At 39.7% G+C, this 20,193-nt stretch overlaps 3 protein-coding genes across 4 annotated transcripts; 2 read left to right on the top strand and 1 right to left on the bottom strand.

Moving 5' to 3' along the window:
- Positions 1 to 5,325: 5,325 nt before the first annotated feature.
- Positions 5,326 to 9,108, bottom strand: LOC129600814 (mitochondrial ribonuclease P protein 1 homolog). Its single transcript, XM_055499423.1, has 4 exons — positions 8,516 to 9,108; positions 7,451 to 7,756; positions 6,607 to 6,884; positions 5,326 to 5,952 (listed from the first exon to the last, which is right to left on the bottom strand). The coding sequence occupies exons 1-4, from the start codon at positions 8,969 to 8,971 to the stop codon at positions 5,727 to 5,729; spliced, it is 1,266 nt and encodes a 421-aa protein (XP_055355398.1). The 5' UTR covers positions 8,972 to 9,108; the 3' UTR covers positions 5,326 to 5,726.
- A 273-nt stretch (positions 9,109 to 9,381) lies between these two features.
- LOC129600823 (mitochondrial import inner membrane translocase subunit Tim23-like) lies at positions 9,382 to 14,704 on the top strand (the record flags this gene model as incomplete). Its single annotated transcript, XM_055499433.1, has 4 exons — positions 9,382 to 9,649; positions 9,727 to 9,885; positions 12,877 to 13,023; positions 14,267 to 14,704. Coding segments are annotated over 4 exons (795 nt in total), but the record flags the coding sequence as incomplete, so codon positions are not given.
- A 1,826-nt stretch (positions 14,705 to 16,530) lies between these two features.
- On the top strand, positions 16,531 to 18,438 carry LOC129600818 (uncharacterized). 2 transcript variants are annotated; one of them, XM_055499428.1, is made up of 5 exons: positions 16,531 to 16,693; positions 16,848 to 17,051; positions 17,343 to 17,448; positions 17,745 to 17,829; positions 18,018 to 18,438. In XM_055499428.1, the coding sequence occupies exons 2-5, from the start codon at positions 16,872 to 16,874 to the stop codon at positions 18,076 to 18,078; spliced, it is 432 nt and encodes a 143-aa protein (XP_055355403.1). In that variant the 5' UTR covers positions 16,531 to 16,693; positions 16,848 to 16,871; the 3' UTR covers positions 18,079 to 18,438. The 2 variants fall into 2 exon arrangements, with proteins under 2 accessions (XP_055355403.1, XP_055355402.1); XM_055499427.1 differs by having other exon boundaries at positions 16,554 to 16,693; positions 16,845 to 17,051.
- The last annotated feature ends 1,755 nt before the right edge of the window (positions 18,439 to 20,193 follow it).

The following is a 20,193-nucleotide window of genomic DNA, read 5'->3' as shown; positions in this document are numbered from 1 at the left end:
TGCCGGTTGGACTGGTTACTGATCTGTCAGGTTGCCACCAAATTTTACACCACCACCATATTTTCCATTACGCTGAAAACACCAAGTGCAGACAATGTTTCGATTTTACGTAAACGAAAATTGAAATTCACTATTTCCAACAAACAGGTATTCTTAAAAAATAAAAGGCACAAAATAAAATATTAATAGTTACTGAAAAACAGTCTCCACGAGAGGGGTTTATAATCTCATTCATTCTCTCCTAGATTTTGCTAAAATCTGTGGAATGCTCAATACATTTTACGTACAAACGCGGAAAAGAAGAAAATGGAAAAAGGAATAAAAAACAACACAGAAAATTAATGAGCAAATTGCAAATTGTAAAGTATGTACATATCAACTGCAAACTATAATCTGCCAGTTCGAATGGGAATTCCATTCAGAAATGACTTCCGGTTCCAATACGCCTGACGCCTGACACAATTCCATTTATGATTTTTAAAAGTTAGAATTTTCGTATCTGTAACCAGTAATCGGGTCCATTAAAGCACTTCGGGTACTTCAAAGCAGCTGTTTTATTTTGCTTGCTGCTTGTACAAGTACAAAATTGATTAATCTATTATATCTAATAAATTTCCTAACGAAAACGATCATATCTCCTGCGGAACAGATTTGTTTAGCCGGATCAGGACCGGATCATCCCGTCCATTCGTCCGCAAAGCAAAGAGCCCTGAGCATCTCGGACCAGGATCTGTTTGACTGTTTCAGCAGTGTGGAATTATTTATTATACAGAACAGTAACAGACATTTATACTCGTCAGTATCTGTGTGCTGTCTGCACGTGCAAATTGTGCAGCTACACAGGCGCAGCAGTTTAAATTGCTTCTACTGACTGCAAATTAGGGATCCCTACCACTGCCCGCCCTCGCCTTACCACGGGACTAAGTGATGCCACGGAATCCGTGCACCACTTCTTTCCGCGGTAAAGCGCTATCCGTGCCACGGATAGGTTACCAGGGTGTCTGGCTCTTCGCTGGATGAAATTATCCCACCTTGCACAGAGTCTTCCCTTCGGATTTCCCCGGTTAATAGCGGACCAGCGCGCTTCCCGCCTACTCTTGTGGGAAAAAAGTAATATTATCTTTTTGTTACGGCGTTGAACCGATTGGTGTGTTGGCGACCCACCGTCATGTTACACATGGCGTGTGTGTGTTTTTCCGGAAACGCGCATCTGATCAGTTTTTGATTTAACATTGGTTTTCCAACCTGCGTAGTAACTTACGGTTGCGTAAAAGGCAAAGCTGTAAAGCCAACACGATTATTGAAATGCTGTGAATGAATCAGTAAAAGTCGTAGTGTAATGGCACCATAAATGCAGCTAGAGCTAGCCTACATGGTTTGAATAGACAACAATTACTGTCGTCACTGACTCACCAAAAAATCATATGTCAAAGGCTCCTGCTTGTAGCTGACGTCACACCGAGTCTTGAGGCTACGCAGACTATCGACGCACGCATATAAAGTTCGTACGCGTATGCGGACTTATAATTTTCTGGAAGTCACAACTGTGCATCTGTTCAATCCGTTTCGCGCTGGCTCATTGCGTTGTGCTTTCTAATATTTTATGGTGATATCATTTTATCAGCAAACTGATTTTATAAATTATATTAATTAACACTTCAAAATTCTTTACCTGATTCGTAAATTAAAAAAATACGTGCTATCAAATCAACGCTTTAACTATCAGCGCCTGTTGAAAGGCAAAAAGATTGAAAGGCAAAAAGTTGCTTAAAATTGCGAGAACCGCAAACATTGCCAGCTCTGACAAATTCAAGCTAACCTAAAGCCTAACCGTCTTTTAAGTATTTCAGGAACCCAAGAAACCTAGCATTCTTCAAGAAAGGTGACAGCGGCAAAGCCATCTGCAACAGAAAATGCAGTCGTTATACGTAACAGCGTGCATCACACTCGACTACACGGTTTTTGCGTAGAACAATCACACAGTTGATCCCATAGTTTATCTCACAGTATACCACAAAGTTGACCCCACAGTGGATCCCAAAGTTTACTGCATAGTAGACTTCACAGTTTACCCCATAGTAAGCCATGCAGTGAAATTTGGCCAACATTTTGCAAAGAAACCAGAATTTTATTGCCGTAAGTCATTAAAAGTATGATATTATGTCACTATTTACAACTGAGACTTCACTTGTTTGTACTGTTTATACTTTTTTTAGGTACTCCTACTCTTCTTTTAGAATTTGTTGCGCCATGTGCGAGCTTCCGGCGGACTTTTTTCAACAAATTTTGCCCCCTTAAAAACGGGGGCTACCGATCACTTCGGCCGTTTTCATTTCGGCCGCGCTCATTTCGGCCAAACTTTTTCGGCAGCCGTTAATTTCGGCCGAGGCCCAATTCGGCCGCAGTTCATTTCGGCCGACGCTCATTTTGGTCCAATTTGGGCAAAAACGTTACTTTTGATGTGATTAAATGGTACCATAGCTAACTATTCCTAACTATTCCTTAACTATTCCTTAAGAATAACAGAAGAATAACCAAAGAAAACCGAAGAAACCTAAGAAACCTAAGAATTCTAAGAACCTAAGAATTCTAAGAATTCTAAAAATTCTAAGAATTCTAAGAAAATCTAAGAAAATCTAAGAAATCTAAGAAAACCTAAGAAACCTAAGAAACCTAATAAACCTAAGAAAGCTTTTTGAATAACCTAAAAATAACCTAACTATTACTTAAGAATAACCGAAGAATAACCAAAGAAAACCGAAGAAAACCTAAGAAACCTAAGAAACCTAAAAAATCTAAGAAAACCTAAGAAACTTAAGAAACCTAAAATAATAACCTGGAAAACTTAAAAAACCTGAGAAAACCGAAGCAAGATAGCGAAAATTAGGAAAACTTCGGAAACTGAGGATGGCCAATTGTCCTGTTGCCGAAATCAGCGGCGGCCGAAATGACTGCTGGCCGAAGTGAGCCTCGGCCGAAATGAACGCATGCGGCCGAATTGTAACGCGGCCGAAGTGATCGGACGCGAGAAACGGGCCTGTCTAAAACCATTCTGTATCGACCAGCTCCAAATATTTGTAAGATTGCGTTTTTTAGCCTTAAAAATAATCTTACAAATATTTGGAGCTGGTCGATAGAATAGATAGAATAGAATAGATTACGTGTTTTATCCTTAAAAAAAATCTATTCCATTAAAATGTTATTAAGAGACTGCCGTGCCGTCAAACTCAAGTTCTATCTCACAGCAAACAACGCTGGTCAATTTGCAGTCTATCACACAGTATACCCCATAGTAAACTACACAGTTCAATTTGCAGTTAACCCCACAGTGTATTTAGCAGTTTAGAACACTCGAAATGCTTAGTTGGCGTTGTTGCATGACATTTTTGCTAGACAGTTCGCCGCATATAACTAATTCTTGCTAAAGTTTTTAGTTTTTATTTATTCGGTGATATGGAGAATTACGGGTAGCAGACCACGCACCATAACGGAAATTTTGTGCAAGTTGGTTGGTTAGGCAGAAGTGGGTTTCAAAGCAGACTCGTGAAATCAGTTTGTTTATTAAAAAATAATTTTAACATTTTGCTATCACAAATAGCTGTCCCTCACCGGCTTTTCAACAGCCTGGTTTTGAAACTTGTTCAAATACCATGATAATGGAAAAAATGGAGCAATAATAATTTTTGCTACGTATAAACTTTCTTGAGCAAGAAAGTGGGACGCACCGAAACTTCCGAAGAAAATTGTAAAAAGTCGCTCAAAAAGCCACTTTCTACGGTTTTTCTGAAACTTTAAGCCATACACCAATTTGCGCGGCTGCCGCGAAGGCCTGCACCACCCCCTTCCAAATGCTGAAGGGTTTAGACATAGTTATAACTACCTAGTTTTAAATGTGTCTAAACCATTCAACATTTTCGAAGGAAAAACGCTTTTTTCTACGATTTTAGAAAAATCGTAAAAAATGGCTTTTTGAGCGACTTTTTAACAATTTTCTTCATAAGTTTCGGTGCGCCTGCTGTGAAAGTCCCATTTTTTTGTTACAATACAGTAATTGCTGTCCGTGGTAGTCGTGCTTCGAGAGTGATTAACTGAGTGCTATCTCACCATGTGCTAGATGCCTGAATGCCACAGCCAACGCTCTCTTGCAGCTCTTTGCGCAATTTTGCAAGCTTGCTCGAATAAAAAAAAATGTCGGCGTTTTCTAATAAGGAACTCTTAAGACACGACTGCCACGGGCTGCGGGAATAAATTGCTATTCTTGCATGTTTTGAGCAAAGCTATGGTGAGATTTTCTAAAAATACAGAAAACATTTTACAGAATGTTAGTTGTTTCAACAAATGATCTCTACAATATAATGAATTGGAGTTTCTGTTTTCATAAACGATATTATTTGTGATTGCTTAATTATTGACTTGAAACAGCTACACCAATCTCAGTTTTCTTTGGGAATATATTGCGTCGCCAAGCTAACAGGAAAGCCGGTCGAGTTTCTTACCTGAGATTGAACCTAGATTTTACTGCATAGCTTACTATGTGGTAAACCCTTTGGTTTACTGTGCAGTTAACTGTGGGATCAACTGCGGGGTCAACTATGTAGTTTGCTGTGAGATAAACTATGGGATTAACTGCGCGATTCGTATGAGCACAAACCGTTTGTTAAGTGTGATGTGCTCTATTACGTACAACGACTGTCTTATCTGCTGCAGACGGCTTTGCCGCTGTCACGGTTCTCGGAAAAATGCTTGGTCTCTTGGGTTGTTCCTGCCATTTTTCACGAACTTTATCAAGTTCGACAGTTGATCAAAGAATCGCTGCTTAGTCGAAGATGTTGTTACTAAATATAATTTTAATATGGATTTGCTTATAAAACGGTATCACCTTAGATTTCAACAAATACATCACAATGAGATAGCGCAGTTCGTGATATTTGTACCAATTTCCACTGGTTTTATAATTGAAAATAAAAATGCTGACTTTCAGAAAAGCGTGAAGTCCGCATACGCGTACGAGCATACTACGCGTGCGTCGTTAGTCTGCGTAGCCTCAAGACTCGGTGCTGACGTCGCTATAAGCAGGAGCCTTTTACAAATGATTTTTTAGTTCACTGACTCACTCGTAAAGGGAAAATAAGTAAAAATGAAGAAATACTGCGGTGGTCAATTACAGTTTAGCGCCTATTTTTTCTGGGACTACAGGCAATATTGCCAATTAATAATAATAGCCTAAGAGTCATATCAGAAGGGGCGAAAAACTGCACCACCGCAGTATTTCTTCATTTTTACTTATTTTCCCTTTACGAGTGAGTCAGTGACGACAGAAAACTGACAAGCTTTACAATATTAATATGTAGAAACGAACTCTGTTCATTCATTTCTTAAACTCTGCAGAGCACGTAATAGATTTTGTCACGAACCAATGCCATGTACAAATAAACCACATTTCACAGACAAAAAATCCTACGGCTGACTGACTGTCCGGTGGCAACATATTGCTGTAATTATTAATTTATTGGTATTCGAACGCCAGCCAGTTTATTTATGTTTTATGGCATTGGCAACACCACCGGCACGAAGCCAGCACCCAAATAACCGGCCTGCCAGCTTTCATTTGGTCCACAAACGCCCGTTGTCGCTCGATCCCTTTTCACTTTCAATCAGCCAAATTAACAACCGCGCAGCATCACCGAACAAAATAACAATAATTTTCAGATATCCGGTTATTCGGATCACATCATCAGCTGGTGCGCGTGCTGTATCTGTGAGCGGCGTTTGAGGAAGGTGACGCGGTTGCGGGGTTTGTGGTAGGGCTCATCGGTCTCGTCCTCCGGCTGGAAGATCTTCCGCTTGGGAATGTGCGTCCGCAGCGCCTTATCCCAGTCGCCGTGCCGTTTCACGTCCACCAGCATGCCCACCACCTGGTTGATCGTCAGGTTCTTGTGACCCATCGCCCACCTGCAGCAGCAAATTATTATAAAGACGGACTCCATGATAATTGTAGATAATAATGGATACTTCCAGATACTTATATAAAAAATGATAATAATAGATAACTGTGCAATTAATATTAAACAATTTATATCATACTAGATAACTGTGCTCCATGATAACTGTAAATTAGGGTGAAAATCACAATTTTCTCAATTTTTAAAGTTTTTCTTTCAACAGCACCACCGGCATTCGAGCATTTGAAACAAATACAGTAATAAATAATTGTTTTAGTAAAAACACACTTTGGCCTGTAATTAATCTGCGCCGGTTTCGCGCTCGTTGCGATTGGTAAATAATCAAACATCTAATTAAAGACGATAAAAAAGTACAAGCTGACTTTTTAAGCTTAAACGCAAACAAAACAGAACGGTAAGAAAAAAATTTACAAAATCCCAAATGCTTTAATTAGTTGGTATTCAAACTACTGATAGTCCACAACTGGCAGGATTCGAAACACCCAGCGTACTACAAGGTTTAACGTTCTTATCACATCGCAAAATATCAAGAGACTGAGAATGTTCATTTAAAATTAAAATTCAAGGGTACGTACATAAATATTTAAATGTAATTTTTTGCAACCAAGTAATCAAATTAAAACAGCGACAAACTGCACCCTACCGGAGATAGATATCAATTGGCAGTTTCGCCATCCGCACTCCTTCGCGTTTGGCTTTGGCCAGGGTCAGCGGTTTGGGATGCTGCAGGTCGACGAGGCAGCCGATGACGTAGATATCGTCATCGTTGAATTCCTTCAGGACAAACTCGGCGTTGGGCGTCAGGTAGACGATTTTCTCCTTGGGGAACATGTCCAGATAGCTCTTCTCCGAGAATTCCATCAGACACGACGCCGACTCCAGATTGCCCAGCGCTCCCAGCATATTCTTATATACAGGCCCCTAAGCCATAAAATAACGCTGATTAAACAACGTCATCATTAGCTTTCATTGTCATTATCTAATAAAGAAGTGTCCAGCAATATTTGACAATTTCTCGACAAAAACGTGCCGAGAAATAAATCCTGTAATTACTAAAATAGCAGGGAAACGAAAAGGAAGGGCAAGTAAGCAGTAAGGCAAGCTCTTCATGTTCGTGTTTTCGAGTAATAAAATTCAATAACTACTCCCCGACAAATGTTTTAAATTTGTATTACCTACAATTCCAAATATCATCGGCTTCTACGGTATGGAGAAAAATTTTTAATTATTAAAAACAACAAAAATTTCTCGCTGGCGAACAGAACAATTCGAATCGCTCTTTCAAAGCATACATGCAAATTACAGAAAATATCCGAACAAAAATTGCTATATGTTACTAAGGCAGAATCTCCATGCTATTTTTACAAGCGATAATTCACCTGATAACTGATACAAAACGCTGAATTTATTTTAATTTAATTAACCCAGAAACGGTAGATCCACCATCGTCCATTTCACTGACAAAACAGCTTTCATATTTCCGCTACCTGGAAGTTGACATTACAAAACTGCAGCCAGAAGGGATCCCTGGCATCCCGATTGTAGGAGTAGGAGTTGCGCAATTGGACGGCGGTGTTCCTCTGCTCGCGCTCCGACATCCACTCGTCGAAGCCCAGATCGAAGACCAGCGGCTGTCCGATGCAGCGGGCCCGCGCCAGTTTGTAGTTCTGCGTTTGCAGCATGTCCGCATCGCGGATGTAGGGGAACATGGTGTTGAGCAGCAGTCCGTACTGGATGGCATTCGGGTCGGCTTCGCGTTGCTGCGTTAACATCTCATGCCGCTCCCGCAGTTTCTGTTGAGCAGAAGCACACACCGATAAAGCATAAAATATACAAAAATCAATAACGCCAATGAATTATGATTACTGACAAATTTTCCAAATTATCTACCATTCGCAGCGATCTATCTACTTCGAGTAGCACATTCAACGATTCATGTAGAAAACTGACTCGGTAAAAATTAGAAAATTAACACTAAAACAGAAACATAAAAATCATAAAATTAATGCTACAGCAGGAAAATCAAAATAAAAAAAATTAATATTTCAGCAATATTTCAGCAAAAATTAATATTTCAACAAAATTAATATTTCAGCAAAATTAATATTTCAAAATAAAATCTGAAAATTACACAGTACTTAACTGTAAATTTGTAAAAATTCGTTTATAATTTATTATTAATACGGTAATTCTTTATAAATCTCACCCAATCATTCCGTCAAAATCTACGTAATACTTCATGCAAAAATCCACAAATCTTCGTAGAATTCAGCGCCATAAATAATCATATTCTGTCTAGAAAATTTCATAGCGAACGAAGGAAAACCCGCGCGCTACGTTCCAGATTTATAAGAAACCTGTACAGAAAATGCAGAAAACGTAAGGCAAATAAACTAAGAAAGCGGAAACTGCTAAGAAAAATACCGCGCACTATAAAACGGGATTATTCACTAAATCGTGAAACAACCAAAACAAAAAACCTTTTACGTAACCGTTACCAGTAAAATCCATAGAACGTGCTGCTGAAAAAGGGTGCAAAACTAGCAAAGTACCTTCTGATTTTCCTGCTTTTCTCGCTTGATTTTAAGCTCCGACATCTCGATCTTGAAGAGGTAGCTGTAGTACTTGAGGCGCTGATGCTTGGTCGGCATCGACATCATCTTTCTCCAGTGCTCCGGAGTGATGACGCTGGGGATTCTGTATCCCGACTGGCGCAGCACTTCGGTCTCGAACTGCAGAATCTGGAAACGGCGCTCGTCTTCCTCGGACAAACCGGGCAGTTTGACAAAGTTCAACGACTGCTGCAGCGACGGCGGAATGGAGGTGATGTCGTCCCTGCCATCGGAGATGCTGCGGAAATGCGGATGACAGAACGGGGCAGATCGGGATAACAACAAACTCGATGGAGAATGAGGCAGCGGAGAACGCAGCAGCGAACGCGATGTTGTGGATGCGACGAGTGTGCTCGCTGTGCGGATCAGAGCGCGCAGTGAGATGGATGAAGACATTGTGATTATGCAAAGATTAATTTATTTAAAATATTATGACACCTCCAAGATCAAACAAAACATCGTGACAATTGAATTATCACAAGGTAAACTACTAAACTTTAAAAAATCAAAATTAAAAATTAAACAACCGCGAAAATGGCAAAATAATATCCGAGTAAGAAGTAATAAAATTGCCACAAGTGGATCCGAAATCCCAGTGATTACTGTAGTTGGCCTCATAAATTCCATTGCCGGCTGCGTGGAATTGGAAACAGCAGTTTCTTCACTGAGCCGCTGCTTTCCGACTTCCGGCTCCAATACCAAAACGCTGTTTTGGAAATGGAACCGCTTTTAGCTTACGCAATTTCTCGCTTTGGGATTTTCGGATTTTTTTTCAGTCACAATTACAAATATTCTCTGCGTTTTGATTTTTGAACAATAATTTATACTGTCTTTTTTTGCTGTTTCGTCTTTTATTGCATCCCAAAGATCTTGTGTCAAGTTGTTTAAGGTGTTTCACTATCTGCGCTTCCTCTTCTGCTCAAGATTCACAGTCTTCACCAGTTGTCTGGAGCGAACGACGCTCGTTCTGCGCATCCACTGAACACACCGCGATCTCTGCACAGTCATGGCGTTTGACGAGCGGAGTTCGCCGTTCCCCTTTTGCCAGCGGTGATCCCAGTCTGGGGCTTCCCGGTGCGGATTTATCTGGCCGACTACGTTTTCCCGTAACCTGTTCCCTCTAAATGACGAGTAATGTGTTGTTGTTGCAGTATTCGCGGGAGCCATCCCGGCGCTCTCCTCGCCCTATCTGAATTTTGATCCCGCGGTCCTCCAGGAGGGTCCGCAGTACATCTTCCCCGAGGGAGCTGCGAACAAGCGGGGACGCTTTGAGCTGGCTTTCTCGCAGATCGGCGGATCGGTTATGACAGGTAGGATGCAGATTGTCCGTGTTTTGGATTTTATAAAGCCTGCGATGCAGTATAAATTTTGGGAATGGCTCACACCGTAACGAATGACAAGTTAACATAGGGAGAAAATGAAATTAAGAGGAAATTTTACTTACTTTTCTGAAACCTTTATTATGGCGTACATGTGTTCGGTATCGGTTGATGAAAACGTTTTGATTGCTGATTGAAAATTGAAGGTTAACTGTAATCATCAGTGTAATGGTACAGTAATTACGTATCGGATTTTAGTTTGGAATATAAGTTGTGCATCAATGATCGTAGTGTAAGGGCGCTGTTCAGGGAAAGACGAACTCATTGAATGTGTGCTGGGTAATTCTTCTGTCCGTTTTGCTTCCAGTATTTGAATAATTTTTTCTTTCCACTTCGGTATGAAATATGTTGAGCAACAGAATAATTTCACGATTTCTTTGGTTTTACTTGCAGTCGATTTCGGAGAAATACAGCATTGACTTTTGAGAAAGTAATTGTGATTTAAGAAAACCTGGTGAAACTAATATCTAATATCGTGTGTTGCAGAAACTGTGTTACTGTGGCCTGTTATAGTGTTATTTCTTGAATGTTCTCTGTTAATCGATCGCTTTTAATACAGTAAACAATAGATACTATGTAGTACAGTACCTATGTGAAACGAGTTTGGATGAGTTCGTACTTCGCACACGCTACGTTTCTTGAAATGTAGATTAATGTTCTTTGAAGGCATGTTCTTTGAATTGTAGATAAACAGCATATCCTCTGCTTTTACTTGCAGAAACGTCTTCATTATGTGTAGTGGCTATAATATGCAGGGTTTATCAGCCTAATTAATTTTTGCCTGCTGTCCTTCTGTTTCACTGCCGTATCCCATAATTATCATAATATCATTACACACTGTATAAATATAGATATAGATATACTAATACCAATACGAGGTACTTAAAAGTACTCGTATTTATAATAAAAGAAACAGCTTCTCCGCCGCCGGGCTCCGCGTTTCTTGTGATCCACGGCCGGTTTGAATGGAGAATTCGTTTAGTTCATTAGTATTGACGTAAATGTATTAACAGCCTTAGCAGTGATTGTACAACGTCTTGAGGAAAGACTCCAGAATCTAGATTGGATTGCTGATGTGTCCTACCAAAAAATTATAAGTTGAAACAGATGGACTGGACTGTAGTAAGCTCGGTCACACTTTCACCTAAAGATTCTTCTCACTGGACAATGGGGTAGTTCGGTAATTCACTCGTCTTGGTAGCTGTCACTCGCCACTCGCTCATCGAGCTTCTGATCATTGGACACTGGTGATCGCTCGGGCACTCGTTCAGATCCAGTGATATTTCTTACTGGACAGTGGTAATAGCTCGGTTACACACTGTTCTAAAGATTTTGCTCATTAGACAGTGGTGGTAACTCTAACACTCACTAATCTGCTCGCTGGGTGAGATTCTGCTCACTGGGTAGTTCGGTCACTAACTCGTCCAGTGATTTTTTTCGCAGTGGTGGTAGCTCTGTCACTCACTCATCTACAGATAGAGATTCTCCCACTGGGCAGTGATGGTAGTTCGGTCACTCACTCGTCTTGTGATTTTTCTTACTGGTCAGTGGTGGTGACTCTGCAGCTGATTTATCTTACGGGACAGGGGTGGTAATTCGGTCACTCCCGCGTTTGGTGTAAATCTGCGTTGTTGATTAACCGAGACATATTTCGAGTTCAGCTTGTTTGGAACGCTTTAAGAAATATGAAAACTTTTTCTTTTTTGCGTACTTTGAATGACATATATCTATACAGCACAGACGCAGAAATCTTTTTCACCAGAGATAACACAGTTTGGCAGGGTTTTAGGTTTTAGATTTTGGCAAAATATTAAATTTAATTCTTAGATTAAACAGTGACCTAGCCGGCTTGAGTTCCCTTGGTCGTAACTGGACAGTACTGAAAGGTCGGCTGCTTCGAAAAATCTCCTTGTACTAGTAAACGATTTCTTAATCGTCGGCGCAAGTTTTTCACGCGGCTTGAGTGTACATTTCCACTCAGTTACATATTTTAGCCTGCCAGCCGGTGCTGAGTTATTTCAACATTAATTTGTCCTGTATCTTCTAAAAATCGGATCAATGCTTTCCAAAAATTTCTAGTAATCTTTGAATCTCTCAGCGCTCCGCCGAATATTTTTTTTCAGTTCTAATATTTCAAGGTCACCTTGAAAGCTGTACCGGAGCCAGTTTTGCCGGAACCGGCGTTGGTGGCATGGGCAAAATTATTTTTTTAAAGAAATAAAATGCATGTGACACAGTTTCGAAACATGCTGAATCTAATGGCGTTTACAGTTTTTTTCAACATGCTATAGTTTTCCCGATCTCATTGTCTCAGATTTTTATGTGGTTGTATTATAGATCTAGTTCCTTGATATGCTTTGCAAAAGATTAAAAATGATACATGCCGTGTTATATTGGCACAACAGCTTTAAACTCGTAATTACGTAAAACGTACAAGAATAATAATATGTTACAATAATTTTTTTGGTCAGTGAAAGCTATTTCATTATTTCACTACGCCTCCGGTTAAAATAAAATTGTATTTTACACGCTGAAAAGTGAAATCACAAGTAAGTAACACAATTGTCACCGAGATAGCATTGGTTGCGTACTGCATGTAAAATTCACACGTCAGATTGACGGTTTTTAATACGAGTATTTTAATACCTCGTGCATGATACGAATTACGAATACTCGGCTTGTCACTTTAATTGAGACAGCTCAGTTAAAAAAGCGAAACTCATTTTTTTATCATAATTAATAGTGTAAATGAATATTTTTTTTGTGTGTACATTTTGGTATACAAATGATGTGCGCCCTAAAATACTACAGTAGAGATAGATATATTTATTACGGAGCATTCGCTAGCGTAGTAAGATGAACTACGTATTATTCGAAAGGGTTGTTTTGCTATTAGCTTATTGGTAATTTGTGTGTATTTAGGCGCCCTCATCGGCGGCACTTCGGGCATCTACACCGGACTGCGCGACACCTCCGTGGCGGGATTGACGGGCGGAGCCCGGCGTGCTCAGATCCTGAATTATGTGTCCAAACGGGGAGCCTCCTACGCCAACGGCCTGGGCGTTCTCGGTACGTCCTGCAGTTTCGCTATAAATTAACCAGCAGAATCCAGCGATTGTGTCCGAAACACAGACACGTGCCTCACCCTTAAAATACAGCTGAATTTCTTGCTGTATACTACCGAAAAAACTGCCAACACCAGTAATAGTACAAAAAATAAAATAAAGAAAATGAAATGGTAAACATTAACATAAGCTAAAAAAATAAAAAGAATGAAAATGAACAGATAAAATTATTCTGTAAATAAAATAAACTGTAAATTGTCAAAACTTTTTGATTACAACCTGCCGGAACGCTCAAACGCACGCTAGCCGCAAAGTACTATTTTGTGGAGATATGGTAGTGTAGTGGCGCATGATTCTGGGACTGCAAAAGACGCTTGTTTGTGCCTTGTATTTCGTATCGCAGTTGTATTATTAATAATTAATTATCATAGTTTTTCGTTAATAATGATGGCTTTGTTTTACGCATGGCTACATTAGGGCTTTTCGAAAATAACTGGAAACGGAAACATTTCTGATTTCTGAATAATTTCATGGTGAATTTGTTACGTGTCCTTAATTGTTGATTGGGATTCTTTTTTTCGTTATTAATTTGCATTATTTAAGAATAACAACCAGTGTGTCGAGCGATTTTTAGTTGTTTCATCAGTGTCGAGTCCAAGAAAACCATATACATTTTTATTTGTATTAAAAAGGAATTATCACCGTACGGATATCGTACTATTGAAAAATACGAAAAGCTGTCATGTCCAGGAAATCGTTAACTCTTTTGTTGTTTATCACCAGTATGGAATTTTAACGGCAAAAGATGTTCCAGAATATTTATAAAAGTCAGAGCTGTATGATCAGTTGCAGTAACGGATATTGACAGTATTTCGTACTGAACGTGCATTCAGATTGCATTTTATGCAGTCAGAGGCAGACTCCAGGCGTCTCCAGCTAATATTTATTTTTATTTCCATAACTTCTGTTTCTTTCTACCCGGTCGTATCGTTACTTATCAATTTCTCTTCTACTGTGCATAATTGATTATTAATTCATTTTCATATGTCATTTATTTTATAATGAGTTTTTATTTCGTATCTCGTTGTCATATTTCATTTTTTCTCGTTTCTTTCTACGTAGGTCGCAGCCTTTCTCATTAATTTATTTTCTATTTGGCTTAATGCAGTTAATTGGTTATTATTGGTTTCTTTTCTTGTATGCCGTTTTATTTTATATCTGTTAATTTCTCTTTTTATATTTTGCAGCGGTGATGTATTCGGGATTCGGCGTGATCATCTCCAAACTGCGCGGCACCGACGACGAACTGAACACGCTGATGGCCGGCACCGCCACCGGACTTTTATACAAATCTACCGCCGGACTGCGACGTTGCGCGATGGGCGGGGCCGGCGGATTGGCCGTGGCGGCCGCCTACTGCCTGCTGACCAGTGGCGAGCGTGTACGACAGATTGTCGGCCTGTCATGAATCTGAATTGCCCTGCTAATGCTGTTTGACCGATGCGCTGGGTCCTTTTACTGATTCTTGTTTTATTGGTTGATTTTTCCTATGCGTGTCCTATTTGACAGAATCGTTAATTTGGCAGTTATTGTGGAATGGGAAGGGGTTCCTATGTTTGCGTGCGTGCTGACGAATGATAAAATACGGTGTGGATAATTTGGGAGAAATAATAAAGACCCCGATTGCGGTGAAATTTAATTAAGATTTTACGATTTTCTCTGAAATCAACGCAGCATCTGCACTGAATAACCGGTAATTATTGAATACAAATTTTGGTTAAAATCTGTGATAGTGGCGATTCAAGAAGAACAGAAACACATCACGAAAAATAGTTTCTCGGCGCTATTTCTCGGCGCTATAAACTGGTGTTATGTGTAAGAAAAATCAGTAATGGACTAATGGTTGCTGGAAATACAACCGTTCGATCTAGCCGATAAGTGCCCGTGTATGTAGTTTAGTATTTACGTACAGTATTTCTCTTATGCATGTTATTATGATTGCCATATTCTATCTGCGAGGTTTCTTCTAACGAGAACACCACGCTCAACTTCAAAAACAAATCAACACTGCGAAAAGATAAGTCAGCGCTAAAACCAGGCGCACCCGTTTCTGCGCTGGATTACATACACAGATTTTGGTTCCGATTTTTGGTTCTACTTTAACGACTTTGGTGTGGGCATCGCTTTTCGATCATCAGTTTCCGAATTCTGTCGGAACAGAAAACTATCAAATCTACTCGCCAGTTTTAAAATGCCTTAAATTATGCCGTATTGCCGGGCATGTACATGCATTGTATAATGTATTGCACGTACAAAACCGTTTATCTATTAGTCGGTAATATATTTTATTCTAGCATTTATTCTATTGTGTAAACCTAATTATGCGAAATACAAATTAATTAATGTATTCCAGCGCAAAACAAAATTAATCCCATTTTATGATTTTATAATGTCAGTATGCAGATTCTGGCGCGACATTTAATTACAACGGAAGTTTTGTTAAAATAATTTCGATACTCGTATACGAGTACGAAAGTGATGCGGAAAAACTATGCTGACTTGGTCGTGTTTCCGTATATTTCCAATTAGCTTTGCGCAAATCCGACTGTTGCAATTATGTAGTGAGTTGGTCGTCTCTAAATCGCATCCCAGGTATGCGCCAACATACGGAAATTTAGTCGCTTGCGCACATTTTAGCAGCACTTTGCAGAACGGCTACTTTTTCGATGGAGCTAGCACGAAATCCGATCGACAACGACCCTTGGATTTTTGACCAACTGGGCTTTTAATTGAAGGAGAAAAATATAATGGCAGAGAATTTTAAAAATTCGTTAGATTCAGAAATCGTGCAGAACAGATGAAGCCAAAATGCACGCGTTCGCATTCTGACCGCATCACTTTCGTATGGGGTAGTATACTGCTATCAAGCGATAGCTGCTAAATGTAAGAAAAGCGAAAAGCAGCAGACGAAACGTTAATTGGTGGAAGCGGATAATTAAATAAATCGCAGGTAAATAAATCTTCCCGTGGAATGCAAGGCTGCGTCCGTTCGGCTGCCAACGGCCGGAGAGAACAATAGAAGGAGGAATTCGAAAACGCATCGTCGTTCGCTGGGCGAAATTTCACCCTGAATCGATCTGGGCACTTTCAAACGTTCGTTTTCGGTTATATAACGGGACGAAAGCGTGGCGCGCTTAACCATCGAACGCGCCACTGGGCTAGGGTTATCAAACTTGGGGAAATTACTTCGCCTCGCCGCTCCGTATTCCCACAATACATAACGCCCTTTTTTGTTTGGGACCGGGAAAAAATATAGAAAAAATCACAGAAACTGAAGGAGCAAATTCTGTGTACGCGTGATGTACTCTGTGTGTGTAAAAAACAATATTCTTCTATATAGAAAATTAAAGAAACATTTAACGACATTTTGATTTGGGTCCGGATGGTACCGTGTACGTACTCGTACGAGAGAAATCGACCAATCAAAAACCGGCAACTGACACAACGGAATGTGCTTGTCCCGGTCGAGTCTGCTATCCACTTTTTAAGAAGACAATTTTCCCGGATTCGAAAACCGAACGCCAACTTCTGTTGATCAGTGTGCAAGTCGAAGATTTCCAGTTCAGTCTAATTACGAGCACAGTTTACGATCAACGTCCACTAATTCACAAACTGTAAGTTCCGTATACCGGTTAATTAATGTAATATATTCTCGGGGGAAACTACTGTACTGTTTATTATTTATAGGAAAATTGCTGTTTTAACATCAGCAAATCTAAATGATGAAATTAACGTTATTCTTACAGATCTGTTTTTTTGTTGCAGCAGCCAATAATCTCCCTATCTGCGAAGATGTTGGAAAAAGCGCTAATCTTCCTCGCCGTTGCCCTTTGCGGGATCGTCCTTGTCAGAGGAGCGCCACCGGAAAAACCCGACGAGACCGCCCTAGTGACACCGGCTCCTACTTTCACCATTGTTACCGGTACATCGCCTACTTCACCCACTGAAGCGTCTCCGACGCCTACTGAAACGGTTAGTAGCACGGTTGGCTTTTTTATGCATCGTTTTTCTTACCAAATACGCAACGAGCATTTTTTACCGAATTTTAAATTATGGCTGCTTGGTTCGACGCGTATATGCCCGGCACCGGCACCGCCGCGTCCACTACCGTAGAAAAACGTTACGCAGTGCTGACCGTTTCTTTATCCCACTTTTTTTTTAAAAATTAACTGTGTCTTTTTTGACCGGATGTTAAAATATATGTATTTGAAACTGCACCAATCTGCCCGGCACATACACATAATGTTTTGTAATTAATTGCAGAATACAGCCACGACATCGAAGGTCACACTCCTGGCTACCACGGGGGTGAAACGACATCGCCTGCAATCACCACGCCAACGCCATCCATCCCGCCGAAAGATAAGAAGTATGAGTGGTAGTCGTTGCTGTGTCCATTATATCAGTAATACTCGTGCGTAGCAATTACTCAGGAGAAACCGCTGCCCGAATAAGCAGCGGTTTATCCAGTAGTCATTCTTGTATAATAAGAGCAGAATTTTGTGATGTTATTATAATACGGATACTTAATCGTTACCGAATATATTCGGTGAAAGAATCAATACAAATTATGAACCTCTTCACTTCAAGATCGTGTAAACCGCATGAAAAATACTCAGTTTTGTTGTTAGATACCATCCTGCAGTTTTTTTCTGTTCTTAACAGGGACGACTCTGGTAACGTTAACCAGCTGGAACTTATTAATCAGCAGGTTACGCTTGTACCTGGATCCACCGGGACAATTGCCCCAGTATGTTCATTGAACTTCCTGTTTGGCGCAGCTGTTTTGATATGTAGTACAGCATTTTCTGAAAGCATCTACGTAATTTATCTGCACTGTCTATCTAATGGCTAACCCATGGCCGATAATACCGTGTACATCGCCTTATTCGGCTACTTTACATTTAAATTGGAAGCTGACTACCTTTTTCATTGCAGGGGGCTAACGGCGCTGGACGCTTGGCGGAGGCCTTGGTCAAACCCTGGCCGTTTCTCCTGATGGCGCTTTTCTGGGCCTAAACGACGGCGGATGCCAACGACGGCGCATCCATCATACTCTTGTTTTTATAATTATTATGTGTTCTGTTCTCTGGCGCTGCATGATTACGCCACAATCACCAACACTTGATCATGTGCATGTTGTACCTTGTTCTGTACTTATTTTTTTGGCTGTTTAATCTGTTTTTACCGTCTGATAATTAATATCAGCCGGCAAAAACAGGTGACTGCCGAAAAAATACATACAGAACAAAACATTTTGTTTTGTTTCGTAATACGACATGACAGCGTTTAAAATGTTTTAGTGCTTGTCGTGTTTCTGCCGTTAAATTACGATGTCATCATTCGAATAAAATTGATAGTGCGGTACATACGGTATTCTAACTACAGCTACCTATACGTTGTATTCTATTAGCTTTTTACTAGTTATCCATAATTTTACTTTACTTTTATAAGTACTTCGTACTATTTTATTGTTAGTACAATAATTAAAGTCAAACTAGGAGTGCACTCGTTTTCGGTGGGCACTGCATGATCGAAGCGTAGCAGCTGAATTTATGGTAAATAAATTTATATTTAGGTTGTAGCGGTATATACTGGAGCAGCCTAATATTTTGATACATTAATAAAAGCCATGAAAAATTAGTATAATAATTTCAAACTTTCCCATTGTCCTATTACATATATAACGTTAATACTAAACTTTCATTAAACTAGACGCTAATCAGCACGGATTACGATAATTAATAATAATTCTTATCATCTGCGTTTGAAAAAGCTTATATCTGTATCTGTAATTTACAGGTGACGAGTGTAACACTAATTTTATAAGCGCATACAGTACATGTGCAAAATGTACTTAATGAAATTTTTTAAACGTATTCACTTTTTAATCGTTTTTGTGCCAACACTGTTAAAATTAATGCAACCGGTAATATTATACCGGCAGAGACTATAACTGCGCATATTCGCATAATTACGATATTTACGTATACACGTACGAATGATCACCACGTCTGTACACCCCGCTTTAGCAGAAAGAGATACTAGTATTGTATGGCATAATTTTTAAAAATCTTAACGTTTTCTGTGTTCCTTTGAAATTTAATACAGTACAGATACATGGAAACCCTAAAAAATGTTTTAAGGACAAATTTGAAAGAACGTAATAATCGAAATTCCAGAAAACAGGAAACCGGCGAAGAAACAAGCGTAAAGGACACTGTCGATGATCTTCTGCACTGGAAGTTCATGATAATATTATTACTGTAGTGTAAATAGGTAAAAAAAAATACAGTACGTAATATTATACATAGTGTAATCATGATTTCAAGAAAGTGAGCACGCTCGATCAACCGTAATTACCGTAATTAAAATAAATGACAATCATGAAAAAATTCAACTCAACATATCTTACGAATCAACAAATAATACTCGTATTATTCTTCCGGTTGTCGCACTGCTGCCATTTAACAACAAAGTAATTATTATTTAAACAAACCTAGAAATAACAAATTTCAACAACAGCAGGCGCAGATTAAACTTTCGATCTGTAGCTAGCGGATAAATAAATAAATGCAAAATAAATAAATCTTCCTGTGGTTGTGTTGGCATGGCTGCCATCAACCGAAGAGAACAATAGACGAAGGAATTCGAAGCGCATCATCGTTCGCTGGCCGAAAGTACACCCAAAATCGAAATGGACACTTTCGTTCTCTTCGTCGCCCCTTACATAACGGTACAAAAGCGTGGCGTGCCCAACCACCGACCGCACCAATGCGTAAATGGCCGTAACCGATGTAACAAAACGGTCGGAACTGCTTCGCCTCGCCGCTCCACAATCCTAGAGTATATAGCGCACGTTTTCGTTTTTTTCGCTTAAAACTCAGAGAAAAAATTTTAAAAAAATCAGACGAGCTGGACTGCTGGAGACTGCAGTACTTACTGTACTCTGTACGTAAAAGGATTTCTTTAGCAATTTCATGTGGAAAACAAAGAGATAGATCTCTTCTGCACTGTTCTTATTAACGCCGAGAAATCGACCAATCAAAAACCGGCAGTTGGACACGCTACTTACTGGTCCCGGTTGTTCATCACTTCGTTACGGGAAAACGAT

The sequence above is a fragment of the Paramacrobiotus metropolitanus genome, unplaced genomic scaffold (genome assembly GCF_019649055.1).
Source record: "Paramacrobiotus metropolitanus isolate TYO unplaced genomic scaffold, Prichtersi_v1.0 Parri_scaffold0000197, whole genome shotgun sequence".
In the NCBI taxonomy this organism is placed as follows: domain Eukaryota; kingdom Metazoa; phylum Tardigrada; class Eutardigrada; order Parachela; family Macrobiotidae; genus Paramacrobiotus; species Paramacrobiotus metropolitanus.
Note: the sequence above shows the minus strand (reverse complement) of the source record. Positions and strands in the feature narration are given on the sequence as shown.

Coding starts and splice junctions, on each gene's coding strand:
- LOC129600814 (XM_055499423.1), bottom strand. CDS start 8,971: ATGTCTTCATCCATCTCACTGCGCGCTCTGATCCGCACAGCGAGCACA. Junction 7,757..8,515: donor AAAAGCAGGAAAATCAGAAG/GTACTTTGCTAG, acceptor TCTGCTCAACAG/AAACTGCGGGAGCGGCATGA. Junction 5,953..6,606: donor CCAATTGATATCTATCTCCG/GTAGGGTGCAGT, acceptor TTGCTGCTGCAG/GTGGGCGATGGGTCACAAGA.
- LOC129600818 (XM_055499428.1), top strand. CDS start 16,872: ATGTTGGAAAAAGCGCTAATCTTCCTCGCCGTTGCCCTTTGCGGGATC. Junction 17,052..17,342: donor CTCCGACGCCTACTGAAACG/GTTAGTAGCACG, acceptor AATTAATTGCAG/AATACAGCCACGACATCGAA. Junction 17,449..17,744: donor ATCCCGCCGAAAGATAAGAA/GTATGAGTGGTA, acceptor TGTTCTTAACAG/GGACGACTCTGGTAACGTTA.